Here is a 26700-nt window from a genome sequence, read left to right as displayed (position 1 = left end):
TGAAACCTTTTTCGAATCCCAATCTGATACCCTTTCCAGAACAACTAGCTCATTGTCCATGGACAATCTAAGGCCGTCAAATAGTCATCCCTTAGCCCCAAATAGGACACCCACAAGATCTTTTAATCCATTTGAAGCCGACACCATGGGGTTACCACTCAATGTGAGACTTCAATATGTCTACACGAATGCTCAAGGAGCTGAGATCTTTAGGGATCCACAACAACAGTATCTTGTTAAGATCGCAGACTTTTTCTCAGAGCTTGATAGAGCACCTCTAGTCAATGACCAGGGTAACGTGTACATGGGTGGAGATGCTGTTCTCTACGAAGTCACCTATCATCCAGAGAATGTAGACAAATTAGGGGAGCTCTCTAAAAGCGAGTTCTTAGACTTATCAAAGCTTTCCAGAGCAAGGGAGTCTAGAGATGATTGGCTCATTGAGCTGGACATGCTTGGACCATCCAATGCCCAGTCCTCAAAGCCATCCATAGATGATTTACTTTTTGTAGATCTAGATTTGGAAAGGGATAGGAAAGGCAAGAGCAAAATGGATCAGGGGGCTGAGAACCAATGGGAGTTTGTATGACAAATTCCAGTGACAAAGGTCTTACAGGATGACCCACTTCAAGAGGTCTATAAGGACTCTTTAGAAGGATATTATGCCACAACTAGATTGCCAGAGCTAGATCTTCCTCTAGCACTTATGGTGGTAGTCGAGAAGCTTGCACAATACAAGAACCGAATCGTTGATAAATGGGCCAATGAATACCGAACCTTAGATTGGAAGGAGATTCGGGAGCTCACGTGGAAAGGACAACCATTATTCATGGAAGTGTTCGCAACAAATACAGCTAAACCAGGAGAGACAGCCTTTCTTGGAGAAACTGCTGCTCCTCCCCTACGAGAGTTCATTAGAGAGGGACCCTCAACATCAAAGTGGACCACTGCAAGTAGCCCAACTCTAGCACCAAGATATTATCCTACACCAAAAGTGCAACCACAGATCACACCACAACAACGTTTCTCTCACTATGACAATCGGAGGGTAGGGGAGCCAACTCGGCCTCCCATAAATGCACCTCCTGAAATGCGGGTAACAAGATCTTTGGAAGGGGTTGGTGAGGCAGGTAATAGGGGACCCACACCAATTTGGGATGCATGTGGACCATCTTACCAAAGAGAGGAACAATTCCCACTGAGAGTGAGAGGCCGTAGGCCCTATGATGAGTATTCAAGACAAGTAAGGCCATCAACTCTTCAGAAACTGGTAAAGAAGTACAAAGGGTCGGGAGATCCATATGACCATGTAGCAGCATTTAGGCAAGCAGTTCGAGCTGAGCAAGTGACTGACAAGCATACTCAAATTGAAGGATTTGGGCTCACTCTTTGTAACGTCCCTCCCAAGCCATGTATGTATGTGTCTCTTTTTAATATAGATTTCAATAAGAAAAGAGAGTGTAATTAGAAAGAGTGAGACAATAAGGCTAGAAACATTAGAAAAGTGTTAGAATAAAAATATTAGCTCCAAAAATTCAAAAGAAATAAGAACATAAGAAAGAGATAAGTATCCCCAAAAATAGAATTTCGATTTTAGGTGATGAGAGGTCATATTTAGAGTACTTTTACACATTTAGAGTCCATGCATACTAAAAATGTGAAAAAACAACGCGTTTCTAAAGATAGTACGTTTACGGCTATATACAGACGTTTTTGCCTATTCTTCCCACGCTAGCTTGTAGACCAGATGCCTTCCCGTTCTTTTGACTGGTTACATGACCATATTCTGAGTTTTTATCAGAGAGTTATGGCCGAAACAGTTTGCTGTTTCTGTCAGGGTCTTTACATAGAGAAAACTGTGAGAAGACAGCAAGTAGCCTCAAGGTAATCCTAGAGTTTGAGATGCATATATCCCTTCATTCTTATCTAATATCTCAGAAAAGAATCTTAGTCTTTCGGAGGAAGAGACCAAAACTCCATAGCTTTTCTTTTAGAGAAAGAATAGTATGCCGTAGCCCTGTAAGAGAAGGTTATTTTGCCATAGATCTTAGAAAGAGAGAAGAGTCACAGTATGAGTAAGAGGAGATAAAGCTTGGAGATGATTGGATGATTTCAATCATAAGAGAAGGTATTAGAAGACTCTATATTCTAAAGCTCTTGTTAATAACGAGCAAAGGCAACGATAAACGACAAATTTCTATAAGGTATATACATATTTTGTTTTTCAATTATATATCATTCTTAGGGGTTGAGGTATGGCCCCGGCTTCTCTATTGATTGTTACAGTGATCTATTTGATTGATTTACCATTTAAAGTTTGTATTCTTTTAAGCAATAGCATATGTCTTAATAAAGAATGTCTCGTAATTTCAAGTTGAAATGCTAAAATCTTTGTGAAAAAGATTATTTTCTTAAAGAAGGTGACATGGATCCTAGTCATATGGTTTAGTGAGTAAATGGATTGTTATCTTGGTTAAATTAAGGTACAGGTACAACTTCTCCCTGCCTTGACGCTGCCCCGTTCTTGTGCTTGTATAGCCGGACGGCGGAGACGTTAGTAAGGCCCGGAGTTGGCCCATGGTATCCCTCATACCATTGGGAGAATGAGGTTTGCCGATTGAGGCAAGTGATTGTGATGATGCTGCCTAGTTCTGAGGGCCCAGGCTAGTGTGATGAATTAGCCCACCCTAGTGCGCAGACATCCCTCTGAGGGGCGGGAGGATCGAGCGATGGAGCCTGAGAGGGCGACAGGCCGGCTTGAGTCCTCGCCAGCGGTCGACGATGAGGTGTATGGTCCCGTAGGGTTTTGCCCAGCATGAGGCTGGAAGGCCGAATTCTAGATCATCGGCGGTATAAAAGAAAAGAATAAGAGAGCCGGTTTGGCTTATATGAAATTGAATCATGTTTAAACTTTGTTTTTATAAATCTTATCTTTGGTATGATTGTATTGTAGAAAAAAGCTGTTTTAACAAACCTTGTGAAAAGGGCCTTAATTAAGGAACATGTTTATTTATGTCAAACAGTGTGGTAGGATTAATTAGAAAACAAATTGACACGTGAGTAGGGTGGAAAGTGGGAGGATGGAATGCCTCGACGGCACCATCCTATGGACGGGTGGACCCGATTAGTCGGGTAGCTTTCCAACATATTAAGTGAAAGCCCTACGTTAGATAAATAGGTTCTCGAGTAATTCTACTCTAGAAGACTAGGCCAACGGCTGTGCCTTGCATGGATGAGGAAAAAAGCGTTGTCTCTAGGAATCAAGACTAGTAGTTACCCAATTTATGTGATCAATTACCCTATAGGTGATTTGATTTTAGAAGACCACGCTCCCCCTGCGGGATAGAACTAGGTCTTACCTATGAATCGTATCCTTGAATCTCTGCATGGTCAAGGTGTCGATGAGTAGGAAATTTTCTCCAAGTTTAGACTTAGCGGACTATCTTAAGTGTTTCCCCTATTTGTGGAAGGGGGGAACCTTACAAGTGGTATCAGATCGGATCTTAGTTCCTAGGATTTGTTTTTCAAAGGTTAACTATCAAGGGATTAAAACAAGTGATTGTTTATCATATGAGGACGAATCAATCATCTCTACTGGCCATAGAAGTGGTTTGAATATCCTCACATGTTGAGACAATCATCCTATGAAATTGTTCTTGTATCTTGGGGGTGCACACGCAAGATATTTGTACAATAAATTTGAGAAATAAGATTGGGGAGAAAACCTTTTGTGAGAAAAAACATAGGGTGATTAAATTAAGAAACTAGTGAGAGATTGAATCACTAGAAGGATAGACCGAAACTTGTTTAGAGAAATTTTCAGGATATATCTCATCAACTTGCATATTATAAATTATTAAGATTATAACTCCATTAAGGTCTGAATAGTTGACGTGTGAATGCCATCCATTGGATGCTTTACACTAGGACAATCATCCAAGATTTTGAACTCGTCTCAGACAAACATGGGTCTCGGATGTGTAATTCCTAGAGAATCGTGCTCTTAGATGTGTTAATCCCAAGATACTAGATGTGTAATTTTCAGAAAACCAATCATCTTAGATGTAATTCTTAAAAAAAAAATGAAGATCTCAGATGTATTAATCCTGACTACCTTCAAATGTGGTGCTATGATAAGTATTTGATAGTTTTGAACTTTTAATGGATACAATGAAAGAAGCAAGCTCACCCTTGCTCGCGTCTAAATATCGTACGAAATGCCAAATTAGTTGGAAGCATTGTTGTCAATCTAACCATTGGAGCTAGAAAGTTAGAAGCATTGTTGTCAATCTAGCCACTGGAGCTAGAATCAGTTATGAGATGCCATGAAAGTACACCTTTGTGAAAGGTTTTGTTTTCCAGGATTTCGAGAGGATAAAATGAACGAATTTTTGGAGCTAACCCAACAAGGAAAGACCCTAAAAGAATACCACCAAACTTTTGTTAAACTTCTCCGATTTGCTCTAGAGATGGATGAGGTAACTCTTCTCCATCGATTCATTTAGAAGCTTAATCTATCTTTGAATAACCTCATTAAGAATGTAAAACCATCCTCTATTTCAGAAGCCATAGTTATAGCCAGAGACTGTGATAAAGTTTTTTTATATAGAAAGTGTCGAGAAGGACATGAGTCCTTCCATGTTAATCAAGAAGAGGTCCCCTAATTCAAGAGGTCCCCTAATTCAAGAGGAACGTCAAGTCCACTCTTGGCTACAAGGAATCATGAGCTAGAGCAAAAATTAGGTCAAGAAATAGGGATAGCAGGGTTAAAGATAACCGAATTCAACAAGTATTTCTATGAGTAAATAGAAGAGGATTGGTGCAAGATTCATGTGAAGTAATGTGCATGATGAATAGAGGTATTCTACAAGATGATACTAAAATTACGAAACTACTATTATAGGTTAGATTGCATAAAGAATTGATTCTCTTATGTTTTTCCATGATAATGTGTTAAGTACCATATTACATGGGGGGTATAGAATAAGGAATTTGAAGGTTCATAGCATTTGAGAGGTATATGGATGCATGAAATTAGGATAATAAGGCCAATTAACTTTAGAATAATAAAGACCTTTTAGAGGCACAACAAAACGAGCCAAGCACATGAAATAAAAGACTCTTTACGAACAATGTTTAGATAAAAGAAGATTTTAATTTGAAAGAGATAGGAGGATTTACTTAGATACTACCCCAGCTCGCGAGATGAGGACATCTCGAATCTTTTAAGTGGGGGAGATTGTAACGTCCCTCCCAAGCCATGTATGTATGTGTCTCTTTTTAATATAGATTTCAATAAGAAAAGAGAGTGTAATTAGAAAGAGTGAGACAATAAGGCTAGAAACATTAGAAAAGTGTTAGAATAAAAATATTAGCTCCAAAAATTCAAAAGAAATAAGAACATAAGAAAGAGATAAGTATCCCCAAAAATAGAATTTCGATTTTAGGTGATGAGAGGTCATATTTAGAGTACTTTTACACATTTAGAGTCCATGCATACTAAAAATGTGGAAAAACAACGCGTTTCTAAAGATAGTGCGTTTGCGGCTATATACAGACGTTTTTGCCTATTCTGCCTACGCTGGCTTGTAGACCAGATGCCTTCCCGTTCTTTTAACTGGTTACATGACCATATTCTGAGTTTTTATCAGAGAGTTATAGCCGAAACAGTTTGCTGTTTCTGTCAGGGTCTTTACATAGAGAAAACTGTGAGAAGACAGCAAGTAGCCTCAAGGTAATCCTAGAGTTTGAGATGCATATATCCCTTCATTCTTATCTAATATCTCAGAAAAGAAGCTTAGTCTTTCGGAGGAAGAGACCAAAACTCCATAGCTTTTCTTTTAGAGAAAGAATAGTATGCCGTAGCCCTGTAAGAGAAGGTTATTTTGCCATAGATCTTAGAAAGAGAGAAGAGTCACAGTATGAGTAAGAGGAGATAAAGCTTGGAGATGATTGGATGATTTCAATCATAAGAGAAGGTATTAGAAGACTCTATATTCTAAAGCTCTTGTTAATAACGAGCAAAGGCAACGATAAACGACAAATTTCTATAAGGTATATACATATTTTGTTTTTCAATTATATATCATTCTTAGGGGTTGAGGTATGGCCCCGGCTTCTCTATTGATTGTTACAGTGATCTATTTGATTGATTTACCATTTAAAGTTTGTATTCTTTTAAGCAATAGCATATGTCTTAATAAAGAATGTCTCGTAATTTCAAGTTGAAATGCTAAAATCTTTGTGAAAAAGATTGTTTTCTTAAAGAAGGTGACATGGATCCTAGTCATATGGTTTAGTGAGTAAATGGATTGTTATCCTGGTTAAATTAAGGTACAGGTACAACTTCTCCCTGCCTTGACGCTGCCCCGTTCTTGTGCTTGTATAGCCGGACGGCGGAGACGTTAGTAAGGCCCGGAGTTGGCCCATGGTATCCCTCATACCATTGGGAGAATGAGGTTTGCCGATTGAGGCAAGTGATTGTGATGATGCTGCCTAGTTCTGAGGGCCCAGGCTAGTGCGGTGAATTAGCCCACCCTAGTGCGCAAACATCCCTCTGAGGGGCGGGAGGATCGAGCGATGGAGCCTGAGAGGGCGACAGGCCGGCTTGAGTCCTCGCCAGCGGCGGCCGACGATGAGGTGTATGGTCCCGTAGGGTTTTGCCCAGCATGAGGCTGGAAGGCCGAATTCTAGATCATCGGCGGTATAAAGGAAAAGAATAAGAGAGCCGGTTTGGCTTATATGAAATTGAATCATGTTTAAACTTTGTTTTTATAAATCTTATCTTTGGTATGATTGTATTGTAGAAAAAAGCTGTTTTAACAAACCTTGTGAAAAGGGCCAAGAGTCTCTTGTATATATTTCAGAATTTCTTAGTCAGGTGGACAGCTCTTTGCCACGATTATGGAGCAATGAAGAGGACTTGAGGATGACCTCTATTGTGCCTCAAGGAAAAGGACAGAGTAAAGTAATTGACAGAACATTGATTGATGATCTCAATTTCACTTGTATCCTTAATAGTGATGTGATGAGAAGATGGGTTACAAGATATGAGGATGCAAAGACAAAAAGGCAAGCAGAAAGAGCTCTCTTTCGGAGGCAACATGGCTCTCGGAAGGCGTACCCTAAGCATCTAGCAACACTTCCGAATGATATCCATGTTGATTGGTTGCATGAGGAAATGGAGAGAGCAGAGAGCGACGAGGGGCTGCATATCACGGCAGAAGAATGGGAGTATGCACGAGGATGCATGTCAAAGGTACATAGAACTAATGTTTTGCATTAGTTGTAAGTGATTTGCTTTTAATATTTATTCACATTGCTTACACAAATATTGCTTCTTTTTTGGTCCAGTGCACTATGTTCAATGCTATATGGTGTGAAGGCAAGCATTTTCGAACACAAAGAATTGATGAAAAGAGAAATACACAAGATTGCGGTGTCATTAGTAGCTTTGAGGGAGCTAATGGAAAAATGGATGATTATTGTGGCATAATCCAAGACATATTTAGGCTTGACTTTCGTCGCTTCTTTGTGTATGTTTTGGATGTCAAATGGCAAATGAACGTGGTAGAAAAAGGGCCTGATGCAACGATAAAACGCCATGCAAGTGGATATGTAACTATTGACTCTACAAAGTTCTGGCAAACAAAGAAAGATAGGCTCGTATTGCCACAACAATGTGAGTAGGTATGCATTTTTTTACTAATGTGTTTCATGTACATATATATCTAAGCTCGCGTACCCCTTGACTTTTGATATGCTAATTAATTACTGTACTGTGTGTATTTGAGTAGGTTATCTATCTACCAATGGTGCATGACATCAAATGGTGGTACGTCATCCCTATTGCACCACGTTCCAAAGTGATGTATAATACATTCACTGATATGGAGCATATGGAGGATGTAACAAGCCGCAATGAAGATGACGTCGAACATGCCATTGAAGATGTTGTGATCGATGATCAAGAAATAAGAGATGATCGTGATAATGAGGATGAGCATGCCATTTCTCATGATCATGAGAATGACCCTACCATTGAGGATGATGGTGATGTTGATGAGGATGATCAGGACATCGATACCATTATCAATGGAGTACAGAATATCGATAGTGGAATAAATTTAATTGTAGCCTTACCAATTGATCAAATGGATATTGATGTTGATCGTTTGGCAAGGATGGATCTTATTGAAGATGAGATCGAACCCTAACCAATCCGTCACTGTATGTTCTAAATTGATGACATTTCTATCATCTCATATGCATGATTTATTTTTGAATATATTTCATTGTTATAAATGCATGTAGTGGGATTGTGTAATGATGTATATTGTAATGTACTATGAGATGGTTTAAGGAAAATAGTTTTTAATTTTGTTAAGGAATTCAATTTTTTTTCAGTTTTTCTTTGCCATGTATTGATCCGTGTATAGTGGCGTGTATTTATCCGTGTATAATAGCGAGTATTACCCCATGAATATTATCGTGTATTTATGCGTGTATTACTGCGTGTATATAAACGCGTTTATACACGCGTTTATAAATGCAAATATACACGCGAACTTAAATGCTAAAATACACGCGCCCGATTCTATTCAAATACAAGCGCGACCATACACGCGTTCGTAATTTATCGCGTGTATGAAACGCGTGTATGGCAGCATTGTCTTGTAGTGGGATGAGTAGGTGGAACAAGTCCTAGGGTTCAGGTTCACTTTATCTTGGAACCTGCTCAACTTTTGAAAAATCCGCCTCAGCTTGAGAGGAGAAGAAATAATGCCACCACTTATTTCGCAAAAAATAGTAATAACTGGATGAAATTCTTGTTCAAAATTTCAATTTCACACGCACAATGCAGCGAAAGAAGGAGAAGCCTGAAATCAGAAGCATTTTTGGGAGTTTACTTACTTTTCACTTCTCTCTCTTAGCTTGAGGAGAAACCGCTCGTTGTCCTCTTCAATATCATGCAGAAGTTTCTGTATTAGCTGCTGCTTTTCAGCAAATCCAAGCTTGGCAATGTCCACCTCCTCATGGATGACCATGCCCGTCTCGCTGACAGTGTCGAGGAAACCTTTTCTTAGCCGATCATAAGTGGGCAGCTTCTCCAGGGCTGCCCATTTGAGAGCTTCTTCATCATCGTCGCCCCGAGCACTAGAAGGCCTCGAGAAAACACTGTCATCCGTCGCAAACATTCTTTGGCTGGCTGTCCTTGCGTCTCCCCAGACACCAACACCAGCTTCGCTCGAGAACGAGGCCATCTCAATCAGCTCAGCTACTTGCCACAAATGATGGTGCTAGAGCGATTGATCAGAGGAATGATTTATGACTCTGATTTTCGCAGCGAGTTAGCAGTGTAGACTAATGGAGATGGACTGGTTAGCTACGTGATAGTGAAAATTAGAGACAGAATGCTTCCCATCATAATGTTTACTAGATTGATTAGAGTAGATTAAAGAGAAAGACTAGAAGATCAAGGAGGATTTTACTTAAATGGCAAGAGTTCTAAATCTGGTTTTGGCCGAGGAAAGACCCTGTATGCATGCAGAAGGTTTACGTGCTAATCCCCCAAAACCAGAGCAGGAGGTGCTTGCGGCTCAATAGAGATAAGGTCATGGAGTGTGTGAGAGTATCGGTGTCTCTTTATATGTACTCGTAAGTCGTGACTCGTGAGTCTGTGTGAGAGAGAGACAGAGAGAACTTCTTGGGAAGTCGCGCGCCTGTGAACCACCTTTGCAAATTGGTTAAGGCCTAGGTGCCTAGGTACCTTGTAGCTTTCAAAATTTGAATTCCAAGATAGGTTTGAAAATTTCCTCTCTTGTTTGTCGCCAGAATGAGAATTATATTAAAAACCAAAACAAAAATTGAATGCTGGAAAAACTCAGCCTCTAGATTTTTTTGCCTTTTTTAATCTAGAACCATTGAAGTACCTTTGAGACCCCAAGCCAATAAACACCCACCGTGGAAATTTTGGCCTCCCTTTTTTGACTTCTGGTCATCTTCTAGAAAGATCCTTCCTAGTGTAGACGTTTGACCTCCTCACCTCTAAAAAGGTAGTTCCTTAACCATTGCTCTTCTAGAACGAGCTGGCTTTAAAGTGAAGAATTGACCATTGCTCTTCTGGAAAGATGCTTCTAAGTAGACTTGGTCATTGAAGAGCTACCTCTAAAGACAAGAATTCGTTTCTCTTTTTGAAAAATGCATATGAAACAATTGATCATTGAACGAGCTACCTTTAAAGTTAAGAATTCGTTTTTCTTTTTGGAAAATGCATATGAAACAATCTTTCAAAGTATTGTTTGTTGACGTTGATTTGAAATTACATTTTAAAGCCTCTTCATACACAAAAATTAATTTCTCATGTTTGAAACATTACAAAGCATTTTTATACATGAATCAATTTAGTACGTGTGAAACATCAAGATGAGTTTAGAAGTAGTTAGTTTTCTTACGTTTAGAACGAAGGTTTCAGAATGGCCGAAGATTACTTCCATCCTTCACTAACCATGTATCCACACCCATTTAATAACCCCTTCATGTGAAGCAAATTAATATAGTGTATACTTTGCAAGTGAAGAGGACAAAACTACCAATTTAAATGATTTCTCGTTTCATGACGACATTTGGGGAGACACTTGAGTTCTTCCTTGCCATGCCTATTAGTATATCAAATTAATAACGTGCTCGTAATTAATGTGCCCAACCACAGGACTACACTTTGTTGTGCCATGGAAAGTGAGTCACATTTGGCATAGCGAAGGTGTTACCAACAACCATATGAGTTTCTAGTAGCCCATCTTTCAATCTCATCATCTATTATCTTTGTCCTCGTCAATGGATCCGATTTCAAGCTATAAATAAACCTGAAAGCATCAATAGAGGACCCCTCTAGTCGTATATATTCCGTAAACAAACGTGAAAGCACCCTAAGAGGACCCATATGTTGGACTATATATAGCTCACCCTAGCTTGACCTAGATCTCACCTATATATACCTATTTACTATCAATAATATATATCACTTTAGGAGCGATGTCGCATGTACCTCTCTTCCACTTTTGCTATTTATCGTATTTGTCAACATGGTATCAGAGCGAGTTACCCTTTCAACAACGAATAAGATTGGTTTGAACAATTTGGACATTTCTTTTTGGAATAATTTATGGATTTTGTAGGTTTCTTTTAGTAATAATCTATGTTTATCTGTGTAAGTATCTATGATTTTGCATGAAACATCAATTTTGTCCTTGTTGTGTATTGAAACAAGTTGCAAGATTTTGTGCCCCTAAGCTTGCTAGAACTTTTTGAGGGCTTTCTGATCCGCATTTGAAGATTTCGTCGACAAAGTGCCCTCGATTTTAAATCAAAAATCTTTGAAAACGGAGTTATAGTGTGAAAGTTATGATTGTTTTACTGTTATGCAGTTTTTTTGTGTTCTGAATGCACCGTCATGCAGAAGTTTCTTGAGCTTTTTCATCGATTATTTTTGCCTTGGATCGCTATTTTCGGCAACCGCATGCCCTTTTACATATATGCTTTGGGCACTTTTTCCTATTTTTTAACATATTATTCTTTCTGTCCCGAAAAGCATTAATACTGCTATTTTGGTGAAGTTCATTTTTATTATCAAGGCTTTTTTTAGCCTCATATATTATTTGTGTCTCGAAAAGCATTAACACTACTATTTTGGTGATGTTCGTTTTTCTTACCTTTTATTATTCACACATTTTTTATCTTCATCGCGCTCTCTCCATGGTGAATATTGCTCTTATTAAAGGTTATTCTTTTGGTCAGGGTTCTATTCCTATTTCTCAAGGTCATGGTTTTCCTAGTTGGAAGGCAAAGATGACTTTGATTCTTTAAGGTGACGATCTTTCTGACATTGTATATAGAAATTCTCCATGTCCTCAACGCCCTATTGATGTTGCTGGTTCACCTATTACTAATGGGAAGTTATTTATTGATTGGCAAATACTTTCATCCGAATGGACAAAGAAAGATAAGGCTGCTTACGGTATATTTTGTCTGCTCTTCACGATTCTCTTATGTTGGATGTATTTAGTCTTCCTACTTCCAACGATTTTTGAAAATATCTTATTTCTACTTTTGAGAAGAAATCTATCACCGAAATTCTTCATCTGCGTAATATGTTGGATGGGTTAGATTACAAAGTTTCTACCTCTATGACTTCTCATATTGAATCATTCAAAGAAATTGTTAATCAACTTGTTGTGTTGGTGCTCCTATTGCATGACCTCAACTTGTTGCCCAGCTTTTTCACACTATCAAAGATTAAAAATATGATAATATTATCACGATTCTTTCTAACAAAGATAGTATTGATTTTGATAGTGCTTGCATATCTCTTATTTAATATTCATAATGTCATGAAGGACGTACAGAGGCCTCTGCAGATTCTCTTCTTACACATCACTCAAATTCTTTTGAAGCTACTCTTCTTACCTCCAAAAAGCATCACGGTTCCCTCGTGTGGTGGAAATCTCTTTTCTCGTGGGGAGGACGCTCTAATCGACAATATGGTTCTAGGAGGTATTACAATTATTATCACAAAAATTGACATTATGAACCTCATTGTTTTGCCAGATTATATGATGAACATGGGTTATCTTGATCTAATAAGAGACCAACCACAAGTCCACCTACGGCATGTACATATTGTGGTCATACAAATCATACCACTTATCAATGTCTAAGGAAACAATATGATGATGAACGTAATCAAGCTTATGTTATCGATAACTCTCATGATGATATTGATCTCACGAGAAGGTGAATTGTGTTCACCACCATATTTCATCAAATCAAGTGCTTCATATTCTTGATGGTGCTACATTTACAGTGGATTTTGGTGCCACTGGTAACATGACATATCAGGATCAATGGCTTCATAATTATCATACCTTACCAATCAAGAAGATGGTTTATCTTTCTGATGATACTACATGTCAAGTTATGGGTATTGGTGATCTTTACTTGGGAACACACTCCTTTACTCGAATTTTGCAAGGTGTTTTACATGTTCCTGATCTTGAAGGCAATCTTTTATTAGTTTCTCGTCTTGTGGATCTTGGTTTATTTCTTGGTTTTGACCATACTCAATGTCGACTTGAGAAGGATGGACATACCATGGCAAGTGCACCTCGTCGAGGTAATCTATTTAAGCTTTCATTAACACATGATGTAGCTAATGTTGTGACTTCACCTAGCAATCGTGATAGCAAACTCTGGCATTCTTGACTTGCCCATGCCAACTTCTCAAAAATTCTTGATTTATATCGTTTTGAATTAGTGCGTGGTCTTTAACTAAAGCCTTGTTGAACTCTTGGTGTTTGTGAACATTGTGCTTTAGGAAAACATCACCGAAAACCTTTTATTTCTTCCACTTCTCATCACTCTCAAGATCTATTAGAGCTTATTCATACTGACATTTGTGGTCCATTCATCCATCCTACTCTAAATTCCACTATTTCCTTTCATTTATTGATGATTTTTCTCGATTTGCACACGTTTTTCTTCTACGACATAAATCAAAAGTTCTCAGTGTATTTCAACAATACCGCAAACCTGTTGAACTTCAAACTGGTCAGGCTATCAAAACTATACGAAGTGACAATGGTGGAGAATACATATCTAATGATTTTGAAGAATATTGTGATGTTAATGGAATTCATCATAAACTTACTATTCCCTATTCTCCTCAGCAAAATAATGGAGTTGCTAAGCACAAAAATCAAACCATTATCAATGCCATGAGGTGTCTTCTTATTCAAGCCGGTCTATCAACAAAGATGTTTTGGGCAGAGGCAGTTCCTATGATAGTTTATGCTCAAAATTATTTACCTACAAATGCTCCTTTTGGTAATATTTCCATTGCACATTGGACAGGTACAACACACTCTTTCTCTTATTTACGTGTCTTTGGTTGCATTGCCTATATTCATGTCCCTAAAGAGACATGAACAAAGATTGATCCTCCTGCTAAGAAGGTCTTTTTCATTGGGTATCCTGATAATGCCAAAGGCTATAAGTTTTATGATCCTATCTCTACGAAGGTCACTTTAAGCCGTGATGCAATTTTTGATGAGCATACTATGGGTGGTGAATGGTTCATTGATGGACCTGATGATTCACAAACCATTCAAACATCTTTTCCCTTTTTCACCAATGAATCTCATATTATTGATTCTCAAGTTGATGTCTCTACCCCATCCTCTTCATTGGATTGTGACAAAAATAGCCCTTTTCTTATTCCAGAGATGTCATGTTTTCAAGCTGTCTTCTTAAGGGCCTGGAAATGGAGTTCAACTAGTAAACAAAATGAGACCTAAGGGAGAACTAGGATTTCGTTGGATGTTTTATGACTTTGTGAAGAGAATGAGAGATTGTTCAACAATGGCATGCCATATTTACAACCTTTTCTCCAAGAGATGCAAACAATAGCCACATTGGGGAATTCAAAATAGAGGACAACGAAGCATAAACATTGTTTTGGGATCTTCTTAACCGATTCATGGAGTGATAAGGATATAAAAAGGCACAATTTAGGGGGTTTACAGGAGATGAAGCTAAAGCAAATTGGCGTGTAGTAAGAACAATGTTTAATGGTGGCCCGGACAAGGAGATGAAAGGAAGAGAGTGCTCTTGCTCTTTAATCCATTGGGAACAAAGTCTTCACAAAGATGTAATTGCATGTATTTCACCCCATTTGTAAGAGAAGTTCAAATTCAAATGCCAGCAATGGAAAGGTGCACCATCAGACAGGCTACAAAATTTAAACTTGATGGTTTGAGAAATTGGCTAAAGAGCGGGCATTTGGACAAATCAAAGATAACCATGTTGGAAACATGGCTTGTGTGGTGGCATTCTAGAGTAGCACACTGGGACATGGTTGAGGTATTGACACAAGTTGCTATGTATTCAGATTATTGCTTGATAAACATGCATGTGTACTTTATGAGTTTTTTTTTTGGAGGCTATGAAATACAATGACAAGTTTTTGGTGCCCTGGGCTAATCTAGCAGAGTCTGTTCATGGAAGCTAGCTAGCAGTAAATGATGGTGTTAAATACATTACACTATTTGATGCCTATGAGAATGACCTCACTACTTGCTGCAAAGTGCAAGATAAAAAGCTCATTTGAAAGGTGGACACCACGGTACAGGGCCTGGTGTTGAGAAGCTAAAAAAAAGGGAGAGCTTCTATAGGGTCTACCTCGATTGCACCTTGGACAGTAATTGACCTCACCAATGAAGCAGTCGTGGAGCTCTTTGTTGCACAAAGAGGAGAGCTTCTACATATAGTGATGCTAGAATAGTATGTAGAAAGCGAGTAGGAGGCATTAGACAACCCATCAAGAAAACAGACTCTCATCGTCCTGAATATGAATATTTTACTCGATTGGTCCATAGAGGTGCCCATAGACAATCCGCTGAGGCGATCACTAACAGAAGTCAAAGAGTTGAGATGATTATTCACCCAACCAAGTGGGCCATTGGATAGACTAAGCTAGGGTGCGGAGAAAGATGTCTAGGTTATCTACTCGGAGAGGGTAGGAAATGTGACAAGGATATTGATGGGAAAGGGAGAGGTGGTTTGGTCACCATGATTTGAGGGACTCATTCGATTTATAGGCGGTGTTTGAAAGAAGATTGTGTGGTTTTGTCGTGACAATGTTCATCACACAAGAAAACTTTGTGATATAGTCATTGAGAAGCCTGCTTCTAGGCTGACAGAGTGGCCCCAGTGTGACACAAGGCATAAATCTTACGAGGGTAGAGATTTAAGGTTTATGGGATGTAAGGTTTGCTTTATTGAATATTGGTCCTTCAAGGCAAAGGGCTGTTGGAACTACCCATGACACAATGGAGGGGGAAGCGGGAGACTTACATGGTATAGATGCCAGGCCAACACATTGTGGAGGTAAAAAGGTTGTTGTTTCAAGGGTTGTAACAAAAGATATGGACTCAAAGATGATCTTGGCTACTAGCCTTCAGTGTCAAGTTATTGAAAGGAATGTCATTCAAATGAGAACGTGGAATTTCTAGTATCAACCTCGGGAAGCGAGGCTTGTGGGAAAGCATACAAGGTGAAAATTTATGCATTCCCATCATGCAATTGTTAATGTTTGAAGTTTAGGATGGATAAGGGTATAAAGTATGTGCCTTGCAAACATCTTTACACGTACACAAATAAACTAGGACTTCAAGTGGCTATGCTGAGGTTTGTTCACCTGGCAGCTTTAACAAAGAGGGAGTTGGGGCAGGTGCTCAAAAATTTCATTGATAGAAGAGAGTGATGGGCAATGGAAATATTTTAGGGTGGTTTTTGTGTGTCTTTTTTGGGTTCATGGTTTTTTAGCTGAAATAATTCAAAGTGTGTACATATTTACATGGGTTCGTAAAGATTACACTACAAAGGAACAAGTTTTTTCTTTTTACAAAGTATGCATTTTTTGTGCGTAGATTTGAACAATGGTGTGGGGTCCTCCACAATGCCATGAGAACTGATTTCTGTATAATCCATGCATAAAATTATATTTTTTTCTCTGCAAATATGCTTGGTTGTTGTATACGATGGGTGTGCTAGAACTTATGTTGTGCTACAATTTTGTCTCTTTGTTCTTAACTACATGTTTCACTTGACTGCACCATTGTGCATGAATAAAGCATAGCCATGCATTAAGTTTTTTTATTTAAAGCATAACCATAAATAAAGCATAGCAATTCATTAGGGTTTTTATTTAAAATTTCTTGTACGGGTGTTTCTCTAGGAAACTACAATAAATTGGACTATTATTTTTTCTTATATGGCTTTTGCATGCATTTATTTTTTTCCCCACGCTCGGATGCTCGAAGGTTTTTTCTCAGAAAATGGACATCCCCTGACCTTAGCCCCAATATCACTTTACATGATATTTTGGTGTATATTCTAACAAAGTTGCAAGATAATCTAGGGTCTAGGAAAGGATATGGTTAGCATAACTCCATGTTTATACCACTTATAAAGTAGGGGCTCTCCATCTATTCTTCTGCGAGCAACTGATTGATAGTCTAATAAAGTGAGTAGTTGGTACATACAATATTATATATCTTTGAAAGATGGTTTACAAAGTCTTGGCTGGCCCATGAGCACAAGACATGACCCTAAACTAGATGGCACCATCGGTTCTTCCACAAGCATAACCAGCATAACCATTAACTAGATGGGACCTGACAAGTTCTCCCTTGGACTTGAGCTCATAACATGATCAAGGCCCATAAAAAAGGAGGGTATCATTCCTAGCATGGAAGCTAATGCCCATCTGGAGCCCTAGGGTAAATGGTTAATGTGACATGCTATTTGGAGATTCACATAGGGTTTAGGGTTAAGGATCATGTGATTATGTCCCATGTGACAACCCCTAAATATTATCTTACCAAGGAAAGGGGTTGTCAAGTCCCTTATCACCCTTCCTTTCCCTCTTGAATGGGGGCTTACCATGGGCTTTCGTAGTCACTAGGGCGCAACCATGCCCCCTTTTTGCATGGTTGTTATTTTAATTAGTGTATCTACATTCTTTCCATAGTATTACAATTTACCCATACATATGCCCAAGTTATTATAGATCCCTTTTCTGATGCAAATGCTTGCTTCTTCTGGTTGATGAGTCCCTCTTCCTTCAATGCATTACTAAAGATCTCTATGGTTGCCTTGATGCTACATGTAATGTGTGAAAAGATGCAGGGGGGAAGAGAGCTTGAGCTCTTGCAAGCACACACACACACTCACAAAACCCTAATAGAGAACACACAAAGTGAGAGGCTGAAATCTTCTTCTTCTCTACTCAACACTCAACACACCATATACAAGATAAGAGTACTCACAATATGAAAGGTACTCAACCAATACATACACGGGTTCTCTATAGTGTGAACCCGACTAAATGACCTGGCGCTATAACTATGCCAGTCTCTAGAATGGCTGTCACACAGCCTGTCATCCCACTGGCCGCATATCACCCAAGATCTCACCAACCATGCCAGTGGTGTAAGTGTGGGGCCTATCCCCCAGGCGGGTCATCAATGGGGCCACCGCCTCACTAGACGAGCTCGATATCTCAACACTCCCCCTCGAGCTCAACTCCATCTCATGTACACCAAGCGAAGCCCTGAATCTGTGGAGCTTCTCTGTACCGAATGCTTTGGTGAAGATGTCAGCTACCTGATCCTCTGTGCTGACATAAACAAGGTCAAGGTCTCCTGCCAAGACCTTCTCTCTGACGAAGTGGTAGTGGACCTCTATGTGCTTCGTACGAGTATGAAAGACTGGGTTCCTGGTCAACTGTATACTGCTAATGTTGTCACAGAAAATGACAACTTGTCTATCCACTGATAGACCCAAATCTACAAGTAGCTTTCTCAACCAAGCTACCTCACATGCTGCCATAGCAGCTCCTCTGTACTACTCGGCCTCTGTACTCGATAGAGCAACTGTAGGCTGCTTCTTGCTGCTCCAAGTCACAGCAGCACTCCCCAAAGAAAACATGAATCCACTGGTAGATCGTCTATCTGAGATACTACCAGCCCAATCAGCATCTGTGTACCCATGTACACATATCTCTGTCCCAGTCTCATAGAATAGTCCACAATGCAAAGTAGACTTCACATACCTCAGTATGCGTCTCATTGCATCCAAATGCAGTTTCCGTGGAACCTGCATAAACTGACTCACCAACCCAACAGCATAGCTCAAATCTGGTCTGGTGATCATCATATAGATCAAACTTCCTACTATGCGCCTGTACATAGTAGGATCCTCCAAGATCTCTCCTGAATCTGCACTCAACTTGCCATTCTGATCCAATGGCACAGAGATAGGCTTACAGCCTGTCATACCATACTTGGACAACATGTCCAAGCCATACTGTCTCTGCAGTAATCCAATACCATGTGGTGACCTAATCACCTCAATGCCCAAGAAATATCTGAGCTTCCCCAGATCCTTCATCTCAAACTTCTGTCTAAGCAAGATCTTTACATCAAGGATCTCTGCATCATGGTCCCCCGTAATGATCAAGTCATCTACATAGATGACAACAAGCACAACTCCTCTATCACCATGTCTCACATACAGCGAGAAATCTGCATTGGCTACATGAAAGCCAATAGTGACAAGATATTCAGAAATCTTGTCAGACCATGCTCTTGGTGCTTATGCTTTAAGCCATACAAGGCTTTCTTCAACCTGCAAACATGCTCGGGGTGACCCACATCCTCATAACCAGGTGGCTGCAACATATACACCTCTTCTTGCAAATCCCTATGCAAGAATGCATTCTTTACATCCATTTGATGTAAAGACCATTGTTTTGACGTAGCCACTGCTATCACAACTCTCACCGTTGCCATCTTGGCAACTGGGCTGAAAGTTTCCTCATAATCAATCCCATATGTCTGCGCATATCCTTTGGCTACCAATCTAGCCTTGTACCTGTTTATGCTTCCATCACTGTTATGTTTAACTTTGTACACCCACTTGCATCCAATGGCTTTCTTGCCTTCAGGCAATTGCACTAAATCCCAAGTCTCATTTCCATATAGTGCATCCATCTCCTCATCCATAGCTTTCTCCCAACACACATTTCCAACAGCCTCATCAATGCATGTGGGCTCAACAACCTGCACAACCTTTGCCATATATGCATAGTGATGTGCCACATTACCATCATATGTAAATCTCTGCACAGGGTTCTTCACTCTCCCTGATCTTCGTAGCTTTTCATTCATGGCTTCCATAGCCTTCTTTACACCAGGTGTTCTCATAGCTGGGATCCCAAGCTCCTCATCAAGGCTCATATCTGAGCCACTAGACTCTCCATCAACATGAGAATGCCCTGCAGAAATGTCAGGCATACCAAGGGGATCAACCACTTTCTCTTTTCCTTTACATGATGTAGTAATCACATTTGCAGGGCTGGTATTATGACGCAACCTGCCACTCCATGGTCTATCAATAGACCCACTAGATGAGGACTCTCCTGGTCCACTCAAAGACTGTGATTGCTGACCTGCATTCTGTGTGCAACCACACTTCCACTCACATCATCCCCAATAGCTTCTTTTTCAGCAGCATACCAGCTGCTCATCTCATCAAAGACAACATCCCTGCTTACCCTCAACTCACGTGTAGCAGGGTTATAACACCTGTATCCCTTTTGCTCAAGGGAATATCCAATAAACACACATTTTTCAGCTTTCGGATCTAGCTTAGTTCTCAGCTCATCTGGCACATGCACATATGCAATGCATCCAAAGACTTTCAGATGAGACAAATCTGGTTTTTTGCCAGTAAACCTCTCCTCTGGGAGTTACATCATGTATGGCTGCAGTTGGAGTCCTGTTCATGATGTATACTGCTGTAGAAACAGCCTAAGCCCAATAGCTATGCGGCATATTTTTCTCTTCCATCAATGCTCGCGCAATCTCAGCAATGTGCCTGTTTTTCCGCTCAGCAACTCCATTTTGCTGCGGAGTGTATCTGCATGTAAACTGTCTCCGAATACCATTCTTCTTCAAAAATTCAGAGAACTCATTGGAGAAGTACTCTCCCCCTCCATCTGACCTTAGGAACTTTACATATTTCCCTGTTTGCTTTTCAACCAAAACTCTAAAATTCTGAAAGTGAGTGAACACCTCACTCTTCTCCTTCATGAAATATACCCACACTTTCCTTGTGTGGTCATCAATGAAAGTCACATAATACCTGCAGCCTCCCATAGATATGGTCTTCGTAGGACCCCATACATCTGAATGCACAACATCTAGTGCATTTCTTCTCACATATCTGTTACATGGAAACACATGCTTTGTTTGCTTCCCAAATTGGCATGCTTCACATATTTTCTGCATACCTTCCACTTTAAATTTTGGCAGCCCTGTCACAATTCCTTTTGTCTGCATAGACTTCAATCTTTGCACATTTACATGTCCAATCCTTTTATGCCAAATGTCTGTGTCTGCAACAATTCCTGAACCATTTGCAAACATCGCAGCACTCATTTCAGGCATGTCTACATTCAACGTAAACATTCTGCCCACTCTGTTGCCTTTTGCAACCAACCTGCACTTGTCTTTGAAATCTTCAACATAACACCCATCAGGGTTAAACCGAACCTGCAAATGATGCTCAATCATCTGGCCAGCTGAAACCAGATTCTTTGTTATGTTCGGTACATGAAGTACATCTGCAAGGTACTTCACTTTGCCATCCTGCATAGACAATGGCACATCTCCAATGTGGGCAATTGGATGAGCAGTGTCATCCCCTGTTTCCACAAAACCTGGTCTTTCCGGGTTTTTCATTTCCTTGAACCACTCTCCATGACTTGTCATGTGGTTCGAAGCGCCTGAATCCACATACCATACATTATCTTTTTGTGCTGCATCAACATTTTCAGACATGGCATTCACGACATGCTGCATAACAAACAACCTTTCATTATCCTCATTATTTCTGCTTGAGGATGCATAGTTGTTTTGTTGCACTTTCCCATTTTGCATGTCAGCTTGCTTCTTATAACATTCTGCCTGCACATGTCCAGGCTTACCACAATAATAACATTCACGTGCATCATTATATTGCCTTTACCGATTTCCATGGCCTCTTTGACTCCCCCTGCCTCTAAATTTGCCTCTTCCACCTGTGTGTTGTTGTTGTTGTTGTTGATTCTAGGACTGTTGTTGTTGCTGCTGCTGCTGGCCATAATTCTGATTACCTGTTCGGTCACCTCCTTGACCGCGTCCACGGCCTCCTCTACCTCGTCCTCTTCCTGAACTCGTGTAGAAGGCCTGTTGCTCTGAACTGTTTTTGCTTTGTGAAGACTATTGGTCTTCACCCAAGCTCTTCTCTTCGATAATCAGCATAGACACCAAATCTGTAAAGTTGGGGATGTTTTCCCGAGTCTGAATAGACGTCTTGAACGCCTTGTATTGTGGCTCGAGACCACGTAGACAGACTTCCACCTTGTCATCATCATCTACTGACACGCCAATAGATGCAAGGGATTCCACAATACCCTTTATCTTCAGCGCATAGTCATTCACAGACATGCTCTTTTTCTCCACAGTATGAAGTTCATTCTTCAACTGTATCTTACGTGCCTTGGTATTTGTTTCATAAAGCTTTACCAAGGTGTCCCACGCCTCCTTGGGGGACTTGGCATCCTGAATGTGCCCAATCATGTTGTCCTGTATACTAATGGATACCCAATACATAACCTTCCTGGCTCCTTGGTTCCAGTCTTTAAACTCTTTCACATCTCCAGCAGTCGGTGCCTCTTCATGCTCACCTTCTATGTAGTCCCAATAGCCTTTTCCCATCAAAAAATTCGTCAACCTGAACCTCCAAGCATGGAAGTTATTCTTATCAAGCTTCTCAGCCACAATCTGAGTTATCCCATCATTTGACATCTTGCCAAACACACAATTTTACCAGAAACTACACTCTGGTTTTTTCTACACAAACTGCTGTATTTTCTGCACAGCGGTACTGTAGTACTCTCAAATGTCACAACCAGTGACTTCAATGTGTATACATACACCCAATGGCAACTATAGACCTCTTTGCAGCACCCACAGTGTCTGCACAGTCAATCTGTCTTCCTGCAGTTCTTAAAACAGAGTTCTGCAGAGAATCGATGACTTACCCGCAGTGTTCGAAATTGCCTGCTTTTTGAAAAACGGAGGTCCAGACGCGCCCAAAATGCGTTCTCGGCCCGAAAATCTTAGTCTGATAGGATTGTATAGTTGCCCTATAGTTTTACTCCCGCGAAGAAAGCTCCTCAATCAGAGACCGTTTGCGGGTGCCTATCGTAGAGCTCCCGACAAGGGTGTAGTCACCAACACAATAGGGAAGAGTAGTTGAAGCTCTTACCCTCGTACCGCTTCCCGTGGTTCTCTTGCTTGCAGCTCAGTCCTTAGCACGAACCAGGCTCTGATACCATGAAAAGATGCAGGGGGAAGAGAGCTTGAGCTCTTGCAAGCACACACACACACTCACAAAACCCTAATAGAGAACACACAAAGTGAGAGGCTGAAATCTTCTTCTTCTCTACTCAACACTCAACACACCATATACAAGATAAGAGTACTCACAATATGAAAGGTACTCAACCAATACATACACGGGTTCTCTATAGTGTGAACCCGACTAAATGAGCTGGCGCTATAACTATGCCAGTCTCTAGAATGGCTGTCACACAGCCTGTCATCCCACTGGCCGCATATCACCCAAGATCTCACCAACCATGCCAGTGGTGTAAGTGTGGGGCCTATCCCCCAGGCGGGTCATCAATGGCCACCGCCTCACTAGACGAGCTCGATATCTCAACAATGTGGAAGTTTGTTTTAATTTAACCCTAAGTACATGGATACTCATGCAAAACACACTATTGACAAGAGAGAGAAGAGTCGTGAAAGTACACAATAGACAAGAGAGAGAGAAGAGATGTGAGACCCCAATTGATTATACACACTACCAATAGATGTTATATATAATATGATGATCCTATATATACACTAAGATCTAATTTGGTATGTTGTATGCAAAAGGTTACTCTCACATTATCTCCCACATGTGCATGGTGCTGACGTAAAGGAAATACATGAGAACTACTCTATCCTTTTGATTCACAACTTCTTTGGCAATCCACCAAGAGAAAGCACCAAGAGGATGCCAAATTTCCTAGTCTTGGCTCTATTTATTTGGTACAAATGGATGATTTTGAGAATGGGATCTCATGCACATATATTCTTGCATATTCTTCTATACATATGATTGTATACACTTCCAAAAGATGCTATATATATGATGATGATCCTATATATACACCAAGATCTAATTTGGTATGTTGCATGAAAAAGGTTACTCTCAAGTTATCTCCCACATGTGCATGGTGCTAACGTAAATGAAATACATGAGAACTACTCTATCCTTTTGATTCACAACTTCTTTGGCAATCCACATCTACTTGAAATCTTTCCAACTTTCCTAGTCTTGGCTCTATATATTTGGCTCCAACTTTCCTAGTCTTAGTTCTTTATATTTGGTCCAAATGTATGATTTCAAGAATGGGATCTCATGCACATATATTATTGCATATTATTCTATACATAAGAACTTGATACGCCATGTAGGCTAAATGCCAACTGCATTAGTTAGTGGGAGGTTCCCACCATCATAGGCTATTTACATATGCTCCACTTGTATGAACATGATGCTTCTACTTTCATATCTTATAGTTGTGCACAATAATGTAGGTCACCAAGTATACTTCTAATAAATCCTATAACCAAGGGTGGTTGCTCGTGGCTAACCTTGTATGCTTGGCTACATTTTCCCATAAGGTGTCTTCTCTTGCCATGAACATCATCTTGTGTCATTCTAAATGTTGAGCTCTAATTGTATATGGCATCCATGGTTTCTTGGTTATATCCTTGTTGAGCTGGCATGTTGAATGATGAAGTGATCTCCAATAATTATTTGCACATCTTCATGTTGTTAGAACATTCTATAATGGATATACAACATTGAGAGGAATTTTCACTATTTCCTTGGGGGTCGAGAGGGTTATTGGGAGAGTCCAATGTGGATGAGAATCAAAACTTTTAATGACATTATGGGTAGATGAGTTAGCCTTGAAGATGGAGTTGTAACCTGATTGCACTGAGGGTAATCTAGTAATAAAATCCAAACTGATGCATTCCCACTTCATCTAGGGAATGTCTAATGGATGTAACTTCCCAGGCATTTTTACTCTCTCGGCCTTGACTTGACATTGACGTATATGATTAAGCACATCCTTTTTTAGACGAAGCCAAAAGAAGCTTTTCTTCACAGACATGTAGGTTTTGATGAAACCTGAATGTCCTACAATAAGGTTGTCATGGGCTTCATTCAAAACTTGTCCCTTAGTTCCCTCATCATTGGGAATGCATAGCCTACGATTATAATACATAATTCCATCATCTAGGCTGTACCCTTGAGCTTGGTTCAACTCCTATGGAGTTTTGAATTCCTACATAAGTAGGGTAGCAATGTGGCCAAAGAATCTATCTTGCATGATCTTCTCACTTGCTTCAATAATCAAAGGATTTGACACTACATTGCAACCAAGGAGGCTTTTTTGCTGAGGGCATCTGCTACCATATTTTCTTTGCCTGGGCGGTACTTGATTTCAAAATCAAATTCCTACACTGTATCCACTGTCTTTGGCGCATGTTGAGATCCTTTTGAGTGAAGATCCACTTTAAGCTCTGATGATCTGTCATCAAAGTGAATCTTTGACCCAGTAGGTAATGTCTCCACAACTTCAGGGCATATACTACTGAAAGTAGTTCCAGGTCGTGGACAGCACAATTCCTCTCATGCGTTCTGAGTTTTCGGGATTCATAGGCCACTACATGACCTTCTTGCATGAGTGCACCTCCCAGGGCAAAACCACTAGCATCAGTTACTACCTGAAAGGGTAGAGAGAAATCTGGCAGCTTTAGAATGGGATTGGTTACCAAGGCAGTCTTCAGCTTATCAAAAGCACTCTGGCACCTGGCAGACCATTGAAACGGGATATTCTTCTTGAGAAGATTAGTTAGGAGGGAAGCTATGAGAGCATACTTTGGTATAAAAATTCTATACCAACCAGTTAATCCTCCCAAGAATCCTCTGACTTCTTTCACTGTCTTTGGTTCAGGCCAATCTATGATTGCTTGGACTTTTGCACAATCTAGAGAAATTTCATCTTTTGATACTAGAAAGCCCAAGTATTCAACATGGTCGGTAGAGAAAGTGCATTTGCTCTTTTTTGCAAAGAGTTGGTGCTTCCTTAGAATCTCAAGAACTTTTCTGACATGATTAGCTGCATTCTTTGAGTAAAACAGAATGTCATCAAAGAAAACAAGAACAAAATCATCCAAGTATTCTCTGAGAATATCCTGCAGTAATCGATTGAATGTAGCGAGGACATTTTTCAATCCAAACGGCATGACAGTGAATTCATAATGCCCATACCGAGTATTGATGGCTGTCTTTGGGATATCTTGCTCATTAATCCTGATCTGATAATACCCTGATTTGAGATCTATCTTTGTGAAGATATGGGCTCCACTTAGCCTATCCAGAAGCTCATAAATTATGGGGATAGGATACTTATTCTTAACTGTTAGCTGATTGAGACCTCTGTAGTCCATACAGAGTCTTAGCATTCCATCTTTCTTTTTCTGAAAGAGAAATGGCGCACCCCAAGGTGAAACACTGGGTCTTACAAACCCTTGTTCTAACAGCTGTCTAAGCTATTCCTAGAGTTCGATGGCTTCACGAATCCTAACCAATCCATCACTGTATCGTTTTAAATTGATGACATTTCTATTATATTTGTTGTCTTTTAATTATCATCTCATGATTTATTTTTGAATATATTTCATTGTTGTAAATGCATGTAGTGGGATTGTGTAATGATATATACTATAATGTACTATGAGATGGTTTAAAGAAAATAGTTTTTAATTTTGTAAAGGAATGGAGTTTTTCTTAATAAAGTTCTCACGTGTAATAATGCATGTATAATTGCGTGTATATACACGCGCTGATACACGCATTTCTGAAACCAGTATACACGCAAATTTAGATACCAATATACATGCCCTG

At 39.9% G+C, this 26700-nt stretch overlaps 1 protein-coding gene across 1 annotated transcript in view; it reads right to left on the bottom strand.

The window, feature by feature from the left end:
• LOC147621758 (pleiotropic drug resistance protein TUR2-like) overlaps positions 1-9594 on the bottom strand; it is a 37570-nt gene extending 27976 nt beyond the window's left edge. Inside the window, exon 1 of the mRNA XM_086822742.1 lies at positions 8914-9594. Within this exon, the coding sequence (XP_086678868.1) occupies positions 8914-9263 (350 nt within the window). The 5' untranslated portion in view covers positions 9264-9594. The remainder of the gene's footprint in view (positions 1-8913) is intronic.
• Positions 9595-26700: the final 17106 nt, after the last annotated feature.

Source organism: Cibotium barometz, chromosome 29 (assembly GCF_041138505.1).
Source record: "Cibotium barometz isolate CiBa-2024 chromosome 29, ASM4113850v1, whole genome shotgun sequence".
In the NCBI taxonomy this organism is placed as follows: domain Eukaryota; kingdom Viridiplantae; phylum Streptophyta; class Polypodiopsida; order Cyatheales; family Cibotiaceae; genus Cibotium; species Cibotium barometz.
The sequence above is the reverse complement of the archived record's forward strand: the minus strand, read 5'-3'. Positions and strand labels throughout refer to the sequence as shown.